Source organism: Seriola lalandi, unplaced genomic scaffold, assembly GCF_002814215.2.
Source record: "Seriola lalandi dorsalis isolate HSWRI2012SDOR001 ecotype SW California unplaced genomic scaffold, Sedor1 jcf7180002053102, whole genome shotgun sequence".
Classification (NCBI taxonomy): Eukaryota; Metazoa; Chordata; class Actinopteri; order Carangiformes; family Carangidae; genus Seriola; species Seriola lalandi.
Genome location: NW_019523655.1, coordinates 162,087 through 184,268, shown reverse-complemented (window position 1 = coordinate 184,268; position 22,182 = coordinate 162,087). Strand labels below are relative to the sequence as shown.

General features: G+C 40.6%; 1 protein-coding gene across 1 annotated transcript; it reads left to right on the top strand.

The window, feature by feature from the left end:
* Positions 1–6,029: 6,029 nt before the first annotated feature.
* lclat1 (lysocardiolipin acyltransferase 1) lies at positions 6,030–17,815 on the top strand. The gene is made up of 6 exons (XM_023400974.2): positions 6,030–6,364; positions 11,832–11,999; positions 12,464–12,662; positions 12,955–13,101; positions 14,296–14,412; positions 15,344–17,815. Exons 2-6 carry the CDS (start codon positions 11,832–11,834, stop codon positions 15,868–15,870), a joined length of 1,158 nt encoding a protein of 385 aa, XP_023256742.1. The 5' UTR covers positions 6,030–6,364; the 3' UTR covers positions 15,871–17,815.
* Positions 17,816–22,182: the final 4,367 nt, after the last annotated feature.

Below are 22,182 nucleotides of genomic sequence, written 5' to 3'. Positions count from 1 at the left end.
CCACTCACTTCACCTGCAGTGGTTAGAGAAAAAACGCATTACTTCCTGCACAGCACCTTTCACATACAGAATCTCTCTACGAATACAGATGCATGTATCAAATACGTGTAAATATAGAAGCGAGAGCAGGCCACATGTTACTTCCTGTGTTCAACTCGCACACAAATAAGAACAGTTTCACTCCTTGTTACAACAAAATCTTATTCCTTAACACTGAGCAGCTTTAATTTCTACATTCTAAAAATGGTACGTCTTTAAGTTATTCAATTATGCCATTCAGCAATATGGAGAACACTGGTTTGACCTACCACTCTTTTAGAGACTTTACAATTGCAGAAGTATTAAAGATAGTAGAGGGTATAAAAGGCTGTGGAAGCAACTCCTCACGCTCTACCCATAAACACTCACCACAATGATGCAAGACTAATAAAATGTGGTTGAGTGGAAAAGCTCTAATGGGGAACTGGGGGATTTTACAGGAATAAACAAAGTTTTTTGATCACAGTTACAATGGAAACCTCTCAGGTGATTTGCTGCAATGTACTGTATTAGTGACCCACTAGGTCAAGTTTGATTGCTGAGTACTGGGAATAGTCCATCAGAGTTGCTGTGGTAGGGCCTTTAAGGGCCAAGGGCCCCATACATTGGTCAAGGGGGTACTTTCAGGGCCTTACGGTCACTTCCTGGAAGGAGAACAATGAACTGACATTCTATCCTGCTTCCTCCTTCCTGGAAAAACTGGAGCATGAAGAGTTATTAATACCCCCCAGCTGATAAAGGTGGTCAACAGCAGTGAGTGCGTCTGGCCCAGGTAGCTTGTGGCTAGTTCTGAATAGTTCTAAAAAATGAATGTCCTTTGTCCCCTTCTTAATGATTGTCCCTTGATCTCAGTGGAAAAAGTCATGAGATCATGGAAAGAACAACTCATAAGAAGTTAGGAAAGGACAGATTACAGTCCTTAGAGATACTGACCGAACTCGCATCCAGCTACGCAATAATGTGACGTCAGCCAGAAACCTCTGAACTTTGTGTCATCTTTCAAATATTGCTGGAGAAAGCAATATACTTCAGTTTAATAAAGAAAAGCCCTGTATTTTTTAGGCTAAAGGAGATATGACAGGAATTCCTGGAGCATCATCACCTTGGCATTTAGACATTTTGAGTACCTCTTATATTCTGCTCTTCTTCTTCAGCCACTTCTCAGCCGATTCATTTGGGTTCCTTACCTTAGCAACTGAAGACTTTTTGACTGTAATCAGTCATTAAAATTTACTTTGGCTGTAAATGGGAAAACTGCTAGTCTGGCTTTGCGGGGGCACTAACATGTGACAGCATCACACAGATAATAAAACTCACATCTAAAGCTCGCTAGTTAACATGTTAAATCTTCATTGTCTTTACATAACTACTAGGATAAGCTAAGCTTAGCTAACCATCTACTGGCTCTGACTTTACATTTACCACACTGTCTTGAGAGTCAATCTTCTTATGTAACTCTTGGCAGAATCGTGAATAAGCATATTTCATAAAATGTCCCACTAATTGTTTAATAAGTCCTACAGATGTTTTTTTCCTTCCCCTGAAATTAAATGGTGGCTTATATAGTTGTGGCAATTTTGTGTAACAAGAAAACTTTTCTCAATTTGAAATCAAGTTTTCCAGGCCTTTACTTTTATGTTGCTCTGTGAACATGCTCCCTCTTAGTTGACTTCAGTAAAGACTTGATCCTCTTTATCTCTTGTGTAAAAGTTATTTCTTTACCCTGTAAACCCGCTAATTAATTACCCTACTGGTGGTCAGAGGTGAAGGCATTCATTTTGCAGCTGGCATAGATGAGTAGGAGCTCGGTGACATAGGGGAACGGAAAGCGTCTCACACACCACTGTTGGCGTGAGACGCAGTATCTTTAAATGTGTGTGAGAGCGTGTGTGCCTGGCCGTGTATTAAAACTGTTGTCAGAGTCCTCTGAGTGAAGTCACTGATAGCTCTTCTAGCTCATTCTTGGAATTCTTTCCAATGGAAACAATCCCATCGCTGATCCCAGTGTGTCGGCAGAGTCTGACCTGCCAACCCCTGAATTCTCCCTGACTCCCAGCAATAGTCCACATTAACACTGTTTCTCTGTCACTCCTCTATACATAAACTCACACCAACCCCTTCATGTACCCATAACATAACCCCCCCGTCTTGTCTGTCAAGAGGAGAAAAATAATGCTTATCCGATGAACTCTTTTTCCACTCCCTCCCCTCATTTTACTTTTCTCTCCAATGTAGTTGTTTTCTTGTTCTTTCTATTTTTCGCTGTCCCAGACTTTTATCCCATTCTGTTGTTTCTGCAAGTTTCCCATACTTACATGACAGTAGAAATGTTCTCTGCATTCCCACAGTGCAGGTTATGTAATTTAAGTTAACATTTTATTACAAACAGTGCCCCTGTTCCTATAACTTTGCTATTTTAGCACTGCAACCTTACTGTTTAAGCCACCCAGGTTTATTCTGTGTGTGCATGCATAACTTTCTGTCTGTGTGTTTGTGCAAAGCGAGCAAACAGGCGCATGTGCTTGGAGGTTTTATGTATAACCGTATCTGTTATTATGAGTGCCATGTGCGTAAGGGAAAGATTCTTTTCCCATGGTTCCTCAAGTGTGAGAAGAAAGTAGAGCTCTCAGGACATGAAGCAAAAACCCTGCTAGTTATTTATAACCTGTCTGGAGACGGCCCACCAAGCGTAGACACATATCTGGCACTGTCAACAAGAGAAGAGCTAGAATAAGACACGCTGAGAGGCATACAACAAGGAGGGAGGATTAAAAGGTGAAGGAGTCAGGGAAGGAAAAAAGAAGGATGTTGAGGAGATACAGCACAAAGAACACCTACATTGTAACATGGGTCAATCACAGATTAAAGACAGATTGTCTGTCTTAGTGGCCAACTTAGATAAGACTTGGTGAGATAAGGCTAAAATGCAGCAATAGCAAAAATGACACTCTGGAACTTGCTTGGTGTCACCATGCCCTCATAATGTACTTTCCGAATGACATTACAAATAACATGCATGGAAAAACTTGCATGAGACCTCTGGAAGTCAGTGAGGCAAATCATTTTGTTGTACCGTGTCCTTTCTCTGAATGTATTTGACATTTGAAAACCCCACAGCGCCGTGTGATACATGTATCCAGAAAAGAGGACCAGAGAGTAGTGATTGCTATTCAAAACAAAGCCTCCACAGCTTCAAAATTAATCAGAGCCAAGCGCACTTGACGCTCTGCCAAACTGCTCTCTGTACCTGCACGTCTGCAGACCAGCCTTTGAAGACATAATGCAACTGCTGGACTCACAACTATAGCACATATTTGGATGGATGAATCTGAGTACCCTGGGACCCATTCTCTATTTAACAGGGTGATGTAAGGTACATCTCCATCTCATCCTCAAGCTATTAAAGCTTTGATCAATACAAGTCTGATGGCATCCGCTTTATACTGTACTTTTGTGTGTTAATGTGCTAAGCCACAGGCTGCTGCTCTTCCATAGGCTGTTGTTGATATAAATAGACAGCTTATGGCCCCCGCCACTCTACTCCTTATTGCTTCGAGATGACGGTGGAAAAAATTAAGAAAGAGAGACGGGCGGATAGGACCAGAGACACAGATGGAGATAAACTCACAGAGATTAGGATGCAAAACTGGAGGTGACAGCAAGAAAGACAGGAATGTCATGTGCTGTTACAAGTGTGAGGGTGAGACATGCCGTCAACATGAAGAGGAAGTGAAGTGAAAGAGAAGAAGACTCAAGTTAAATCATCCATGCCCCCTCTTTGAACTACCAAAAAAGCACACAAGGTCATTAGAGGCAAGAATGTTTAAAAAAGCAAACTAGATGAGTTCTTTTTTTCTTCAATAAAGCCTTGTTAGAGTGCTATCAATAGATTCTATTCAAAATAAACCAAAACACAGTGTACAATGCCCGAAAAAAGTCACTCTCTCAAATGGACTTACATAAGTGGAACGGCATGTCTAACATGAATTAATGTCTCTGTGGTCACTGCATTTATCTGGTAAATTGATCCGAACCTTGCTGTAAAACAAGTTGCATTTAACTTGGCTTACCTCCCATGTCGTACTTATCTGGAAAACATAACTTTTTTTTTTTGTTTTTCATGGATTAAAATGACTGTGATTCTTAGCAGAAAGCTTAGATATTTGGAATTCTTAAAGGGAATATGATTAGAAGTACCCGATCATATTGCTTCTGCTAAATTATCTTGGACAGGCATCATTAATCATGTGGATGTGCTTCTCTTTTGAAGGTGAGTTGGCACCAAACTGTAAAAAAAAAAAAAGAAAAAAGAAAAAAGAGAGCTTGTTTCAAAGCAAAGTTTTTCCGTTCCCCTCTGAAGTGATGCGTTGACCCTTGAGAAGTTTATACTGATAAAGCTATATAGTTCACTCAGTCTCTCAGATAGAGTGCATGCCATAGGGAGCAGGTCATGGAAAAGTCTTGAGTTTGACTAAGTGCACTCTCTCTTTTACCCTGTCTGTCACTCCTTCTCTACCTCACTCGCCACACACACACACAGCCACATGCATACACACAAGAGAGTACATACTTGGATACACTCAGACACATTGACCAATCTACGCACTCACACATCACTGAATGCTGAGGTAATTTGTAACAGTAGAACAGCTCATAACTGTGGGTAAAAGAAACAAATGACACATGCTAGGATTTACACTACTTTAAAAGGCTATGTTGGGGGACTCAAGTCAAGAAGTATATCATCAATACCATTCTTGAGATTTGAATGACTTCTGACATATTATTAACACAGGGGATCTTGGGGAGGAACACTGCATCATGAGTAAAACTTCTCAAGTGCTGGAAAGAGGATCTAGTGAGTTAGAAAACAGAGGCATGAACTATAGGTATACCTGTCAGTGTTTACAGATATTCAGGTCACTGCAAAGGGTAAACTTCCTGAAATGAAGTGGGTAGAGTCTGTTGACACAATGTGAAGCCCACTGCTTATTCACTCTTTAAACCAGAGGGTATGAATGATGAACTTCTTCTCAATGTAGTGTCCTAGACTTGTCTTGTTCATTGTTAACCAGCATTAATGATTAAAAGGATAGTGTTTAAATAGTTAATTCGGTAAATTACTAAAATTCTAAACAAAAACAAAAAAAGTTAATTTAAATGGTGATGCTGTGAAGGATAAACTGTGCTAATGAACTTTTTTCTTTTTTGTTCATGCACTGAGGCTCAGCTGATAAAGTGCTTAACTTAGGTACAATTGTTAGGTACTTATAACTTACTTATTTCCATTCATGCTACCTTATTCTTCTTCTGTACTACATTTTGAATGAAAATATTGTTCCTTTTACTCCACTACATTTATCTGAAAGCTATAGCTACAATTTACTTTTATTGATTTTGATTATCTTTTGATCAAATTGTAGAACATGATGCATTGTTAAAGATTTAACATCTCAACAGTGTAAAGTAGTTCAAAGCTAGCACCATCTCCATCATTGACAGTAATAAACATGCTGCTCAGTCATTGACGCATCTGTAATATTGTGATATATAATACATAAGTCACAGGTACTTTCAGTACATTTTGCAAACAACAACTCTAAACTCTTACTTCAGCAAGATTTTGAATGCAGGATTTTTACTTAGAATTGAGTATTTTTACATTGTGGAATTGCTCATTTAAAGATCTGAATATTTCCTCCACAAGTGGTAGGCCTAAATGGATAGTCCCCCACCCCCATTGTCTACCTATCTCCCTTTGAAACTTCTACTTAAACTTCATGTGTGCAAATATTTTGTCTACTGTTGAAATATAATAAATACGCCAAACATAGTCAATATAAACATGTGAAATCTACATAGCATTCAGTATGAGAGCGCATCTCTGTACACACCGTAGCTAATTATGCTCCACATGCTGTGTCTGCAGCTTGCCGTCACCTACCCGATGACTGCAGCTTGCACAAACAGCGCCTCCCGTTGGCGACTGGTTGAAAAGACAGGTGAGAGGTGACAAGTTGAGAGGTCGTGTTAGCAAAACGGCAAGGCGGCTACACTTTTGCTGCAGTAAATGCTATGTAAATGCACTCAAAGAAAGCGAAACTGCCGTGGCTGGCTCAGCTAATATCTCGCGAAAGGGCGTCAGCTTTAACGTCTGGTAACGGCTGGTAACGCAGTTGTTGATAAGCTTCGATAGTTAGCTCTCGCTAGCAAGCTGCTAGTTAGCTTGCTGAGTTGCTATGTCGCAACCGAGTGTTTGGACTTACTGGAGCTAACGTAGCTAGCTCATCCCAAACAAACTGATTCTGGAGGAAAAATACGAAAGGTGGGTATGTTGTCATCCAACAGTATGTAGTAAGTGTTCGACAGTAGTTGGTGCATTAGCCAATTGAGCAATATAACGTCGGCTAACGTGCTAGCTTGTGTTTTATGTTAACGTTAGATTTGGCTTGCGAAATCGGCATTCATGTTGTTGTTTGTGTCAGCCTGGTTGTTAATAGCAATTAGCGTAAATATAAACTGTACTGCAGCCATCGTTTATACTGATAGCAGAGCCTTGTCGGCGTATTTGTCTCAGTGAACGTAATACACAAACGTTATTTTGCGGTCAGCACAACTTCATGGTTGAGTGATACTAAGTTTCCAAGTTATGGTACACAGGTGATAACGTTTATTAATGCTGCTCTGAGCTGTTCATGGTCTATAAAACTGGATTGACACATGCTCATGACGTTAACGATATGACATGTTAATTCGTAACATTAGCTTTGCATACTGTCCTGCATACGTATCTCACCATTATCTTTAAGATTGTCGCTTATTTGCATGTAAGGCAAGGTTAAGTAATTATTTACGAAGCAACATGCAAATCGAAGGGATGATTATTTACAGACAGGACATAGCAGATCTTGTTTAAGGCCTGTTTGTGTAACCACTTAGCTTAAAGTTAAACTTTGGCTAACCCGTGTTGACTCTGGTTAAAGTCCATGATCTGTCTTTGCCACACCCTGGGATAATGGAAAATGTATGTACGGTAAATAATGTTGTGTATTAGCTACTTCTTGATTAGATTGCATCTATGAGGCGTGGCCTATTTAGTCCACGTTTCCTAATGCGGGCTGATTTAATCACAGAAAATACCCTGCATTATTGAATTAATTGAGATGGTGGATAGTGAAGGTCCGCGACGCAGTCGCTGGCGTGCACCTTGAACCTTAACCCAAACTCATTACTTTGTCCATAGGGCTAATTTGGACTAATTCAGACACATTTACTCATAATTTCGGGCAGTATGTCAGACAGCATGTGATCGAAATTTCCCCCTGATCTAATATAGAGACTTGCTTAGACTGAATTATTGTCAGAATTGTTGGTGACACTAAGGGACATTGTCAAGGAAATGTTATCCCTGAAAAGCAGATTTTCAACTCTGTCCAACTTGATTACAGTATCATCATCTCACTCTGTTAGGCCTTCCATATTTCATCCAGTTGTCCACAAAGCTTAATCAGCTGCAACTAAAGGTTATTTTAATTATGAATTAATTGGTCAGCTATTTTCCTGATTAATCGTTTTTGTCTGTAAAATATCAGAATATAATGTAAAATATCAGAATTTAATGAAAGGTGCCCACTGCAATTTCCCAAAGCCCGAGATTATTTATTCAGAAATATTATTTTATTTCACCAACAGCTTAAAACCCCAAAATATTCAGTTTACATCAGAAATGTCAAAGGAAAGCAGCAAATCATCCCAAGATTTTACCAGCTTTAGAAATTGTACTTCAGAAATAACTAAAACAATTTGTCGATTATCAAAATAGTTGTTGATTAATCTACTAATGGAGTTACTGGTGCAGCTCTATGTATGTGCCATTCAGCCTTACTCTGTTTCATTCCTCTTTGATTTTTGTTTGTCAAAAGGATATCCAAAATGTTATGTAAGTTTGCCAAGTCAAGAAATTGAATCAGTTTTAAAAATGATTGATAGTTGTTGGGTGATAACAAGTTAGTCAGTTGTTCAGTTCTGGAGGAGATTAGAAAATAATATAACGTATAACAAATAGACCAGAACGTAAATCTATTTTCAGTTTAATCATCTATTTCATACATCTTCTCCCTCTTCTCTCTCAGTCTGTCTTTTACACACACACATACACACACCACTTAAGCACACTGTTTATCCTAGACATGCTTGACCTCTTTGCTCTGCTTTTCTCTGTTGGGATGTCTGGTCTTGGCTTAAAGTGAGGAATGCAAAATGATTGCCAGAGAATTCAGACTTGGACTATGAGTAGTATGCTGTGCATTGCCTGTGGTGGTGTGTTTGGGGAAGTGCTTTCAGGATCATTACTATGGTGATTAAATAAATGTTAAACCAACCCAGATGGATGGGACTAAATCAAACTCACAAGAGGTACGAGCCTTGGAGTATGAAAACAAAAGCGTTTCCGTGGCTGCCTTACATAAATAGAGTTAGGTCCCTGGTGCCCATGCCAAGCAGGAAAAAAACATGTTTATTTAACACTTTAATGTTCATAATTCCATTCACTTCTTGCATCTCTTGCTCCAGGTGTGTCATGTCTTTTTGCTGCACGTATGAATTGGCTTGCCTGATTGTTCCAGCAGCCACCCAAGGGTGTGTTTTTTTTTTTGTGTGTGTGGGGACATAGCCTAATTGTGGCAATTGTGCTGAGCAAGCCTGTTTCCTCACCTCTCTTATGCCTCACATTTTCCGTTGTTAAAGCCAGTAACCCTTAAACCCTTATTGCCAGTGTAATCATGCACGCAAACACACTTGCATTTTTTAAATGCACCTTCAGCCACTTTGGTTGCTGCCATTAGACTTGCTGTGTCATGGTGCTGCAGAGGTTGTCAACGAGTGCAAGATGATAGGTGTGTTGGGGGCAGGTAGTCTGAACCAAAGGCTTGTGCAATCATAATAGTAATTGAGGTGGAAAGGTGTGAACCGCAGTTAAAGAGAAGAAAACACCTGCTGGATGAAATAGCTCCTTGCAGCATCAGCTCAGACCCTCTGCGTCAGCAAGGCCAAGGTGTAATTAGATCAAGACTCACTGTGTTTCCCCTTTTAACCTTCACCTCAGGGGACTTGCTTGTAATCAACTGGTTCTTGATTCTTGAATCTTAACTGTTTGTCTTGGTTGTTTCAAAAAAGTTGCGTTTTTTAAAAGTTTTTTTCAACATGTATATCATTTCTCATTCATATTGTCACACAAACTAGATCCAGATGCAACTTACATGAATAGACATTTTCACTGTTTTTCAGAGCATCAAATCAAATGTATTTACATAGTCCATTATCATGAGTGTCTGGGCATGTAAAAGTGTGCAGCACATCAAAACATTTGACATTTAAATGACCATTGAGAGAGTGTTATTTATCCCTTTGCCCCAGATTTTAATCTTGTGGTTTGACTAAATGGAAGTAAATTGGTCTTTTATGGTTGACTTTGCTCAGTGGCTATTTGGATCCTTTTTTTTTTTTTTTTTTTAAGTATATTTTATTGGACAGGATAGTAGAGAGAGACAGGAAATGGGGAGGCAGAGAGAGGGGGAACGACATGCAGTAAAGGGCCGTCTGATACGGGATTCGAACCGGGGCCTGCTGCAGCGAGGACCGTAGCCTCTATATAAGTGGGGCGCCTGCTCAACCCACTGCACCACTTGACGCCCCCATTTGGATACTTTTTTTAAAGGCATCACACAGGTTTTGAATTATTATGGCTAAATAGACCTCCTCTTGGGTTTTGTGGAGCCATAGGAACTACATGAGGTCACCAAAGTTTGTGTAATTATAAAGTACATCAAAGCAGGTGCAACAAGATGAACAGGACAGTGGGGGAGATGTCAGTCAAGCACACAGTAAGTTAAATCACCACTGTCAAGCGTACCGTAGTTATGTAGGGATTTTCGCGAGGGACATATTCCACACGTGTAACATTACCATTGGCAGCTGCAGTGGTCACCACTGATGTCATTGAAATGAAAAGGCATCCAGATTGGTATGTCCAGATGAGCCCCTTTAAACTTATCAGATATGTCATGGACAATTGAAGGTCCTGTCACTTGGTTTTGAATTTCGGAAGGATTATAGGATGATTTCACTTCCCTCAGGGATCCAATGAACATAAGTTATTTCTGCTATGTTGCAGCTACTCTTACGAACTTGCTTAAGCAGTGTTCTGTGTGCTTAAATGTTTTCCATTGACGTTCATCTATAGCAATGTTGTCTATGCAATTTTTTTTTTTTTTTTTTTTTTTTTTTTTTTAAATTTATGCATTTATTTTAACCTACCAAGTCTACCAAAAGCCCAATTTTTGATTTAAATGACCACAACTAATTAAAGCAGCCAGTTGTATTACAGATGCCCATTGCAAGTGAGAATGTAATCCTCTGTACACTTTGCTTTTGATGGTACTTGGTTAAAGACTATCACCATACCTCCTGGACTGTTCCAGGTAGGATTGACAATATGGATGAAATCCTCTATCCCAGTAATGGGGCTGAACAATGAATCGAAATGTTATTGTAATCGCAATATGGCCAAATGTAATATCCAAATTGCAGTAGCTTCAATTTTTTTTGATCAAGGTAAAAATGGTCACACCATACCATAACAGAGATACCCCTGCCTATAAGTCATATCATTCAGATGTAAGGGAACATGCTATTATGGTCATTTTGGTCACTAAGAAACTGTTAATGGAGAAATCTATTCTCATGGTATACGCTCACAGTATTTTATTAGAAACATGTACACCTGCTTAGTCGTGTGTTTATCCAATCGTGGCAGCAGTGCAGTGCAGAAAATCATGCAGATGCAGCTCAGGAGCTTCAGTTAGTGTTCACATCACATCAGAATGAGGAAACATTTGAATGTGAATTTCTTAAAATGTTTTCATGAACATGACAATGAATTCATTGTAATTCAATGGCCTCCCAAGTCACCAGATCTGAATCCAGTAGAACCCCCTTGGAATGTGATAGAGCGGGAGATTTGCAGCACAAATGTTTAGCTGACAATTCTGCAGAAATGATGTCAACATGTTGACATTAGCAGTATATCAAAGTGAAAATCCATGACATGAACAATTAGGCTGTTTTTGGAGCTAAGGGAGGCCTTACTCAGTATTAGTATGGTGTTCCTAATAAAGTGATCAGTGAGTGTATATTGTCATATTGACTATGCCCATTTTACAGTATTTTGATTGAGAAAATGACAAGGCAGCCATTGTTGAATTTTCCAGTTAAATTTAAGAGTTACTAACAAGATTTCAGAGCTTTGGTGGATATAGTTGTGATATTTTATTACCATGTTTTATGTCAAGAATGTTAGAAAATGTAACTTAAAATGTACGCCAGTTTACAGACTGTACATTCAGTAAATCATTTCAAAGCCACAGCCACACTTGATTTAGTGACCATGCACCCACAATTTGTTACCCACATAAAGGTTTTATTTACATTCCACACCAGGAATGTCTGCCCATGATTTTCCAATGTTTGTGGGAAAATATGTCAGAAGAACCACAGAACAGCAGGCTTTGCTATTGATGAGAGTGTCGATAATCCTGTTTGTTTCATGTTACAGAGTTGCTCCACTTCAGCTTTCCATAGTGGAGATACAAATCAGGAATAAATTCCATAAACATCATTTTTCCCCCCTTCTTAATACAACAACTTCAGCTCAGGCTATGACTGCTTAAGACCATTTCATTTATCTAACTGTGACTTATGTTGAAGCTAATCTTGTCTCATTCATCTCTCCACAGATGGCTGTGTCAGTGCGAGGCCTGTACTTTGTGGTGACCCTGTTTTTGGGTAGTTTCTTTGGAAGCGTCTTCATGCTGGGTCCAGTTTTGCCCCTGATGCTGTTGTCTCCTGCTTGGTACCGCTGGATCACTGATCGCATCGTTGCTACCTGGCTCACCCTGCCTGTGGTGTGTACACCAGCCTAGCCTTTACTTAGCCTGCCTGTGTGTGTATGCCATATGGTCTTAAGTTACCTGTGTTTAACACGGTCCCAATAATCATCTCAACCCTATTTATGCCTCCCTATTTAATGAGATTTTATTTTTGTCAGAAGTACACTTCATTTATCTAGACTGCTGTTGAGATCAATTATATAAATCTTGTTTAGAGTGACCCCAGGAATTGATGGCATTATTTATTTATTTTCGTCTGACTCTTTTCTCTTTCTTAAATTCATCCTACAACCTTTCCTCTTCCCAGTCCCTCCTCTCTCCCTCTACATCCTTTTTAAATCATCATTCTCTTCTCCCCTTGATCATGCACCACTCCATTTCTTTTCTTAATCTCTCACCCTCACTGTTTTTTCCATTCTTCCTCCCCTTGCACTTTATCTTTTGTCCGTCATCTATCCCCACTACTCTCCCCTCTATAGTCCTTGCTAGAGCTGGTATTTGGGGTGAAGGTGGTAATAACAGGTGATGGCTTCATTCCGGGGGAGCGCAGTGTGATCATCATGAACCACCGTACGCGTCTAGACTGGATGTTCCTTTGGTGTTGTCTGCTCAGGTACAGCTACCTTCGTCTGGAGAAGATCTGCCTCAAGGCTGCCCTCAAGGCTGTGCCTGGCTTTGGTGGGTATGCTGTTGGTGCCTTGCCTATACAACTGTCAGATTTGTCACTAATGTCCTTTGCACAGCATTTCCTCAAAAATTATTATTGCAAAGCAGTTTTTACTTTTAAGAGGAGGAGGATTTCCAAAGGCAGGTTATTACAGAGCATAGGTACCCTAATGCAAAAGGCCCAGTCTCAGGTCCTGAGAAACTTTTCTGAAAGTTTTCTGCCTGCTTTGAAAAGTCTTGCAGAATCAGTTGCACATGAGAAGTAATCAATTACATGTGTAAAGACTTTGAATGTATTTTCCAGGCTGGGCAATGCAGGTGGCCTGCTTTGTCTTTATTCAGCGTCGTTGGGAGAATGACAAGAAACATTTGGAGAACATGCTGGACTACTTCTGTGACATCAGAGAGCCTCTGCAGCTGCTGCTGTTCCCGGAGGGCACAGACCTCACTGGTGAGAACTAAAGAATGCATCGCTCCATCCATGCATATGACAATTTGCCCACATTTCAGTTGTTATTCTCAGAATGTGTTGTCCACCAACCTGTTTCTAGAGCTCAGTGTGACCCTACACCTGTCTTGCGCCTTTGCACTGACACTGTTATGCAAACACAATTTCAAAGTGATAAGGCATAGCCAAATCCCTGGCCACACACCCCACACAGTCATTTGTGCAAGAATGCTCTGATCTTTCAATCCGAGCAATAGTGACACCAGTGTCTAAAGCCCTTTCAGATCACAAGTAAGCCAATCAAAGTCCTGAGTAGCTGTTCTCAGGGAAGCTTAACCTCTCTTTACATATCATGATGTCATGGGGGGTCCAGTGTAGTTACATCATAATTTCCCAGCAGCTTCAGGGCTTTGAAGATTGTTTCACTATTGATGTTGTGTTTGTACTTCTGCGTGTGTGTTTGCATGTGCACACGTTTGCATTTAAGCCTCTTAAACCCTCACAGCTCAATTTGACGCAAGAAACAAGGGTGTATACAGTATGTTCTGTCGTCTTATATGGAAGTTATTCTGCTCTTTTCTCCCTAATACTTATTCTAGAAACACACATAGAGACTTCCATCTATAGGATCAGGCTCCCTATGCACTTAAAGCCCTCTGCAAATTAAACCCTTTTGAAGCTTGTGTGCATTGACTGAGAGATTGTATAAGAAAGACAAGTTGGGTACTTGTCCCCCTGGGAGAGCAGAGGCCTGATCAACAGAGGTCCGTCCAGAGTTCTTTGCTGCTACAAGTCTTTCCGAAGGAGCTACTTGTTGCATAATATGACTGATGAGTCATGATATAGTTTACACGTTCCTGCAACAAGTTCTTGAGGAATTGTTTGGTTAATAAACACTCATATTTCCTGTGTTTATGTACCCCTGTGGTTTATACAAATGTGTAAGCGTTTGTCACTGGAGGATGTATTTCATAAATGTAGTCATATCCCTTTACCAACGTTGTTGTTGTTGTTGTTGTTGTTATTATTATTATTATTATTATTATTGTTATTACTGCTGTTTACCTAATACAAGTGTTGTTTTTGCTACATTTGTAACACATCGTAATAGTTAACCTGCATGTATCACTTCTAATCACTTCTTGGGTGATTGTAGCTGCCAGAGGTTTAATTACTGACTGTCTGTGTCTCCTGCAGAAAATACAAGAGCGAGGAGTGATGCTTTTGCTGCCCAGAACAGCCTGCCGAAATTTGAGTACGTGCTGCATCCCCGAACCACTGGATTCACCTTTATTGTGGACAGACTACGTAAAGGTGAGCTGAAATGTCTATATTAAACATAATGGTTAAAAAACTGCAGAAAATGATGTGGTTGGTTGGCAGTCAAACAGCAGACATGTATTATGCCTTAATTTATCTTTTATGATTAGCATTATTTGCAAAGAAAATAAGTAGAACACAAAGCCTGTCATTATTAAGGAAATGTTTTATCAGCATAACCAAGGGAAAATTATAGCTACCATAATGACTGTAGTTATTCCACTGACACTGTTTGGAGAAGAGGGATCATACCTGCTATTTTTCCAAGTGTCAGACCTATGCTTCATCCTACTGCCAGCCATTACAGCACCCCTGAGATTCTCAGGTTCCCTATGAGCTCATTCTGGCAGCCCTCCAGAGTTCTTAAATACCACCTCTGGCCCTGCTGTCTCAAACCCCACCCGCCCTGGATGCTGAGCATGGCACTAACTCTTCCGAGCAGGTGTTGTGAATCAGTGTGATGTCATCAGACTTAGCTAATTCTCCTCTCCCTCTCTCTGCACCGCTGACAGACATGCTGTGCATGTTGTCTTTGTCCAAGTCCACTGTGCCCCTTTGAGCTCTATTTTTACCGTTGCTGAGCTGTGCAGGAGCAGGCGCTGGCAGGTGTCATCCTGTCCACTTGATACCTCATTCAACTCTCCCTGTGTGTTGTAAGGGCATTGTAGTTCATTGACGATGGTACAGAGATTCTGTAGGAATGAAGCTCCCGTGGATAATTAGAGGTACATGTGTATTTGATTTAAGAGCTGTGTTTTTGAAGGGTGCATAATGCACTGTGAATAACCAGTTTGGATGTGGAAATATTAAGTGTCCCTGTCGTGTCAGGTTTTCATCGAGTCTAAATCATGTCTTGCTTTTCTTTTATCAAACTATTATAGTATTCTACCTTTTGATAACTTAAAAATTGTGTCTCTTTTCCTAGGAGACAACCTGGATGCCGTCCATGATATTACCGTGGCCTACCCCAAGAACATCCCTCAGACAGAACGCCACCTCATCTTGGGGCTTTTCCCCCGTGAGATCCACTTCCACGTCCGCCGCTATCCAGTGGCTTCACTGCCCTCCTCATCCTCAGACCTAGAGTCTTGGTGTCGAGAACGCTGGGCTGAGAAGGAGGTCCGTCTCCGTGACTTCTACTCAGGCCAGCCCCGGGGCTTTGAAAGGGACGGTGTTGCACGTGTGCCACCTTGTAAGTCAGAGCTGCGAGTGGCTCTGATCAAAGCTGCCTCACTGCTGTACTGGAGCAGCTTCATTGCTCTGTGCTTCACTGGCCTGTGGATGTGGGCTCCATTCAGGGTCTATTTCCTGGTCATGGTTGGAGTGTTTATGGCCCAGCAGAAGCTGGTTGGAGGGGTGGAGCTGCTGGAGTTGTCCTGCCATCGATACTGGAAGTCCATGGCTGCTGACGGGGGTGAGAAGAATAAGGTGCTGGATGGGAAGATGCAGTGAGGATGGAATACAGGGTTGACTGGACAATGACATGTTTCCACCTGTTCTCAGCAAGGACACAGGATTCTGTTGTCTTAGCCTGTTCAGTCAAGTGGGCTAGAGGATCCCTTAGAGGGACCCGGAGCTCCATGCCTTAGAAAGGGAGTAATAAGTGCACCCCCTATGCATGGCTTCAGTGGAGAGAGCTTACTTTTCTATTGAAGAAAAAAAGAGGAATGTTATGTGCATTTGTATCTGTGTTGGGTTCAAGGAATTCATCATACATGATGTGTCAAATGCCCTGTATTTCTCTTCACGTATAATCACTGTCAATTAGCTTGCCTCTGTTTTATGTTGTTAGTGTTATGGTTGTTTGTTCAGAACCTCAGTGTGGACATGTCACGAAGCAATGCTGTTAGTATTTTTTATACTGTTGCCATGTCCTTGAAACTGGTTTTAGTGTATGTTATGTTGCCCTTTGTTTTATATCATTGTCATAAATTATGGAGCAGAGCCATAGTACAGACCACCTGTATATATGATGACTTGACTCTAACCAATATTCAAATCAGCACTGTAGTTAGCTGGATTACTGTAGTTAGCTGGATAAAACTGATGGAACTAGTTAATTGAATCAGTTTCCATTAATATTCTCCAGCAAGGAAAAGAAAGGACAAATATAATTCCCAGAGAATTATTGAGGAGTATACAGGTATATATGTACCACTGTTTACCTTTAATGGGTATAATTACCCTTTTATACAAATTGGGGAATGAATTTTCCCAGTTAGTCCTTAGAGATAACTTGTGTGGTGATGTTTATTACTGTGTGGGTCTTGAAACATACAATATGTTATTCTGCTTGTTTGCTCAAGTAGCTTTTGCACATAAAAGCCAAAGTTGAGAAAAGCAGACATGATGTAAAAAGGTAACCAAACAGAATGTAGTCTGTCCTGTCAGGAAAGGGCAGCTTCACCCACCATTGGCGAGGTTGTCTGCAGTTACACAGAGACAACGCTCATAATCATCAACTCATCAGGGTCAAAGATCTGACTGAACTCTTTTCTCTGGATAACTGTAGAAGCAGATGAGCTTTGTGCCCTTTATGGCAATGAAGGGATGCCTTGTAGAGGCAGGATGTGGGTGGTGCAGGGGTGGAAGAATGTCCTGTTGGGACAACATTACCCTTCGATGTGCAGGGTGGCACAGAGGACCAGACTTGGAGTGGAAAACTGGCGCTGAACTCAACCTAATCCAAAAAAGCCCTGTAATGCCCACCTCTGCCTGTGTCACTCTAGAGGACTGGCATTGATGCGCCTGCTAAACTCAATTAGCAAGTGACAGCTGAGAAAGCTTCTCCAATTGTGCCAAAAAAGGACAGAAATGGAAACAAGATTGGAGTGGCGCTTCAACCACACTTTTAGCCACTGTCTCTCCTTACCACTGAGCTCAATACCATTTCAAACATTGTTAATTCTGGGAGTCAGGGAATATTTGTGTCTTGGACAATCTTTAGCAGTTTCAGTAACACTGTGCAGTGTGTTCTAGCTGTCCACCTCAACCCTGTTCTGTGAGATAAATTTCATGGTCGACCACACATTAGAAAGGTGACTGTAGCATCTTTCTTGTTTATATGATATTGAAGCTCCTGTAGTTAAAGTGTAAAAGGGGCTCCTTCCAGTCACTGTGATCAGCTGTGTTAACAATCTAATCATCAGCATGTTGTAGTTTACCAGACGTGGTACTATATCCATTTTCTTCAACCCATCTGAAACTCCTGAACCAGCTAGAATCTACATGTATTACTCGTTCACCTGTGCTGTTTTGTGTTGCTCATTTTACAATCACTTGCCGATGCTGGACCTCTTTAAAGTCACTGTCCTCAGGTAAACACAGTGGACACTGTTACAAGTCAGTCTCTTAAAGGAAGAAATATATATCTGAATAAATATACAATATCAACTCATTCATGTTTCCAAACATTGTTCTTTCAAGTTTTATGACCAACTTAGGAAATGATGACCTCTGACTTTGCGGCTGCTGCTGCTGCTTGTCTGCTCATGTGATCTTGTGGTAAATGTTGTAACAGCTCATGTCATTAGATTGATAGTATCATCAGTTTTAAATGTTACACACACACACACATACACACACACACACACACACAGCTAGTGTGACGTTATTGCATTACATAGGAATTGTGACAGGTTTTCTTTGATTTCATTCATCATTCCACTCACGTAGAGCAACACTCCCATTACTTGGTGATATGTTTTCACACTGACATTTTTAGTTGCTGCAGGGCATCTTGTGCATTGTCTCGGCAGTGCTTTAATCTAGAATGTACTGTAACAATCGCCACACTGCAGTGAATGAGTCAACAAGACCTTCAACGCTCGTGTTACACAACAGTGGGGCTATAGTTTGCCTTGTCTGTTTTGTACACACACACACATACATTTTAGTCTACCATAGACAACTAAAAAGGTCAGGAGCTTTGAAGGTGAAGTGCAGTCGCCATAGTAACTAATGTTGACTCCCCTGTCTCCTAGCAACGGGATGTGGAGTGATGTCAATGGAAAGCATGCTATTTTCTCCTGCTGACAGAATGATGTCACTCTTTTGTGTGTGTGTGCGTGTGTGTGTGTGAGAGGAGAGAGTGGTGGAAAGGGAGAAGTTTATTTCTATATTCTATATCGCTGCTCTCCTGAGGGGATAGAGAGGGGGTGTGATGCTGACATCCCGCCGAATAAAGGAAAGACAAAAGGCGAGGATAAACTAAAATAGCTGTCCGGGGATGATGAATCATGGGCCAATTAAAGGTGCAATTATGCTCTGAGTTCCCTTTTTGGTCCCCCCCCCCACCCCCACCAAATTGTCCTCTGTGTATGAATATAACTTCAAATTTGCTCTGATAGGTTTGACAGTGGGTGGAAGGAAGATGGATGATACACAGACTCCATCATTCAGTATGAGACACATGAGAGCATCACTTCACTAGTGCATCTTTTTTCCCCTATTATTAGATTTTCCTACAAGATTCTCTCAGCAACAGAATAGTTGAATGAGTGTATAGGAGCCTGAGGTTAAAGTCTTGAGAGAATCTCAGTGTTGTCCCTGGTCCTGCCTAAGAGCACTGTGGGAGTCTCTGAAGGCTAATGGAAAAATAGCTCTGGCTGTGAACACACACACATAAAGACTGTCACATCTAGATTTGTGCCATGTCTTTCCAATTGCATGCAGACTAATAGGATCAACAAGGCAGTGTAATTATCCTTATCTGGCCAGATGGCTTTTTCAATAAAGACAGCAGACAATCCTGAGGTTATGCAGGGACAAAGTCAAAGACTACTATGAATTATAAAGCAGGACAGTCAGTTCTCTGGAGCTGGAGCCTCCTTTTTGTCTCTAGTCATGTCCGGCATTTAAATGGCACTAGGTATAGTCATAAAAACATCAGTCTTCTCAACCCATTAATGCTTTAGATCCCTCAAAAAAAAAAAAAAAAAGAGAGAGCAAAAACAAGAAAAACTGCAGTGGATACAAAAATAGACTAGAACAGATTGTTGTGTTCATCAACCTTAATTAATATTAAGGTAAACTAAGTTCACTGCTGCGTGTTCAGTGCAGGACGCCTCCAGGAGTGGCTGCAGGAAAAGCAGACCTGTTGTTGATTCCACCACTGTGACATAGACCCGCACAGATACACTGACAAAGAAGCCCTCCAACGGGATCCGAGCTATAAATAACTCTACGGCAGCACTGCAACATTAGTGGGTGGATTAGGGGTGAATCGTCACTGCCTATTTATAAACCAAAATGCAGTCAAACCTCTGCATTGTGGATGATTCACAGTGAGTACTGAATAGATAGGATGAAACAGGATTTAGTCAAGATGTGGTATGTTACTGTACACAAATGTTTGCTTTTCCTTTCACACTTTTTACCTTACAACTCATTCAGTTTTTGCCTATTTTGGGCATATGTTTGACTTTAAATAATTCAGAGGAGTTCATTCATTTCTTCTCTTCCAGGGAGTAACATCATGTATTTCAAGCCTGCAGTGAAGCTCCACAGACCATGCTAAGCAGGCTAATGTCAGAGGCAGGCAAGACTCAGCATCATCCTGTTACTCAGTAGGCTGCTGCCACCTAGAGGTCGAAAGCTTTGGTTCTAATCAGAAGTGGCGTTATCCTCCCCTCACCTACATGAACATGTCAATATTCAAATACTGAACTCATTTGCCTTGAGCACTAGGTTTAAGCCATAGTTGGAAATCTAAACGGCAAATGTCTAAGTGCAAAAAGTTTTCTTTAGAGAGGAAAAAATATATAATTTGGCATGTGATTGTTCTTGCGTTCTTGATAAAAATGACATACTAAGCTACAAAATAAGCACAAACATGACAAATTATTTAACCCAGCAAGACTATATCTTTATTTAGAAATCACATCAGAGAAAATCTTGCTATAACCATACAAGAAAACATTTTCTTCAAACCTCCAATCAGGAAAATATTCAAGATAAATGCATCAGTCAATAAAATAATAATAATATAGAGTAAAGCAAATAAAAACAGTTGGCCTACCAATAAAATGCTAAAAGTGAACAATATATGATAACTATATTCTGTCATGGCCATTGACTGTACACTGCACTGACCTGGGGATATGGATGATGTCAGTGGCCTGAATATATTTAATATGACATTTTTTTGTAGAAATGACAACTTGCACATTCTTGCATGACCTTGTCTAAAGGCATGCAAAAACATTACCAGTGTCACTTGTGAAGGCTGGACCTTTCTGGTAACGCCTGCAGGCATTCACCATCTGAAATGGCACAATGTTACACCAGGGCCGTGATGCTGGGCAACAACCCAGTCCAAAAATAACCTCAAATGTCATGAAAACTGAGATTTTTTTTCTTTTTTTTTTTTCTTAACAATTTGACATTTTGAAATCTTTACTGACAATATAAAAAAGAGGCTCTGGCCTAGTCAGAGAGTCAGGCTTGACTTTAAAGACATATTACTCCATCAAAGCTCGTTTGGCTTTGTGTTGTAAGGAACAAGTCATCTTATGACCAAATGTGCTCTAAGCCCAGGATTATAAAAAGAGAAAGGGTCACTATCTTAGGAGTAATTTGACCCTCCGGGTCAGCCTCAGCATTCAACTGCTAAAATGAATTTACATGAAAAACAGTTCAAAAATCAGACTCAAGCTTAATTGAAAACTTATTTTTGGTTTGTTGTCGTTTCCAACAATGTGCTGTGTTACAGAAAAGACTGTTTGCTGAATCCCTATTTTGTTGTGGTTCAAGTTATTACTTCAGAGGCTCTGTTAGTTTGTCCCTCACTGTCACCCAGCTCATTTTGAATGCCTGTATTGACCCATCCTCTCATAATCCTGTCCTTAAGCCAGCAGGCAGCCAGAGAATGTGTCCATCACACCTCAGACACATTCCTCCTCTGTCACATGGCTGGAAGGTACATGCTCCTGATATATCACCGAAGTGACATGTTGCTCTTCACACGGCACACACACACAGGCACACAATCCATGGTATCAGATGCTGATTGATAGAAATTAATAAAACTGTAGGAGCAATTCAACTATTTTCTTCTGTTTAGGAGCTCGCTTCCATACCGTGAACTGCAAAAATGGGACATTAAAGTCACTCTGTATATTTCAAAAATGTCATGTCAATCAAAATAATTGCACATCATGTGAGCCAAACCTAAAGAAAACTGCAATTATCATCATCAAACACAACAATGAATACTTAAATATGACATCATTCTGTGCGATTCTTACGGTATCATTTGAATGAGAACAGCGATTTGAAACACAACTACATTCTTTACACTATCAGCTAATAAAAGGTAACCGATATAGAAATTACAACTATCATTGTCTTAATTGTGTTCAGGGCTCACGACATGACAAATACATTGAGACAAAGTTCACAACACAGAAGCACAAGCCCCATGAACAAAACATGTAGAGTGACACCTCCACTGGTTCATTTGACACAGCAGTGTAGACTGGGCTGGATGATGAACATACTCAGCTCTACTACCTCCACTTATCTAAATAAACAAAACAACCAGGTGATGTTTTGTTGATGTGACTGACCATGTCTATTATCATGCATGTATTTAACTACCATATGAAAATGTGTGGAGCATGCCTTGTGCAGCGATGATGAAAATTGTGTGTGACCGTGCATGAACACTTAAACACGTGAAGTTACAACTCCTAACAGTGTCCCCAGCTGTTTTGGGGAGGGGAAGGGGAAGGGAAGGGAAGGGAAGGGAAGGGAAGGGAAGGG

Excerpts from the sequence above, each read along its gene's own strand:
- lclat1 (XM_023400974.2), top strand. The coding sequence starts at position 11,832 with ATGGCTGTGTCAGTGCGAGGCCTGTACTTTGTGGTGACCCTGTTTTTG. Across the intron at positions 13,102-14,295 it reads GGAGGGCACAGACCTCACTG|AAAATACAAGAGCGAGGAGT; the intron begins GTGAGAACTAAA and ends TGTCTCCTGCAG. Across the intron at positions 14,413-15,343 it reads TGTGGACAGACTACGTAAAG|GAGACAACCTGGATGCCGTC; the intron begins GTGAGCTGAAAT and ends CTCTTTTCCTAG.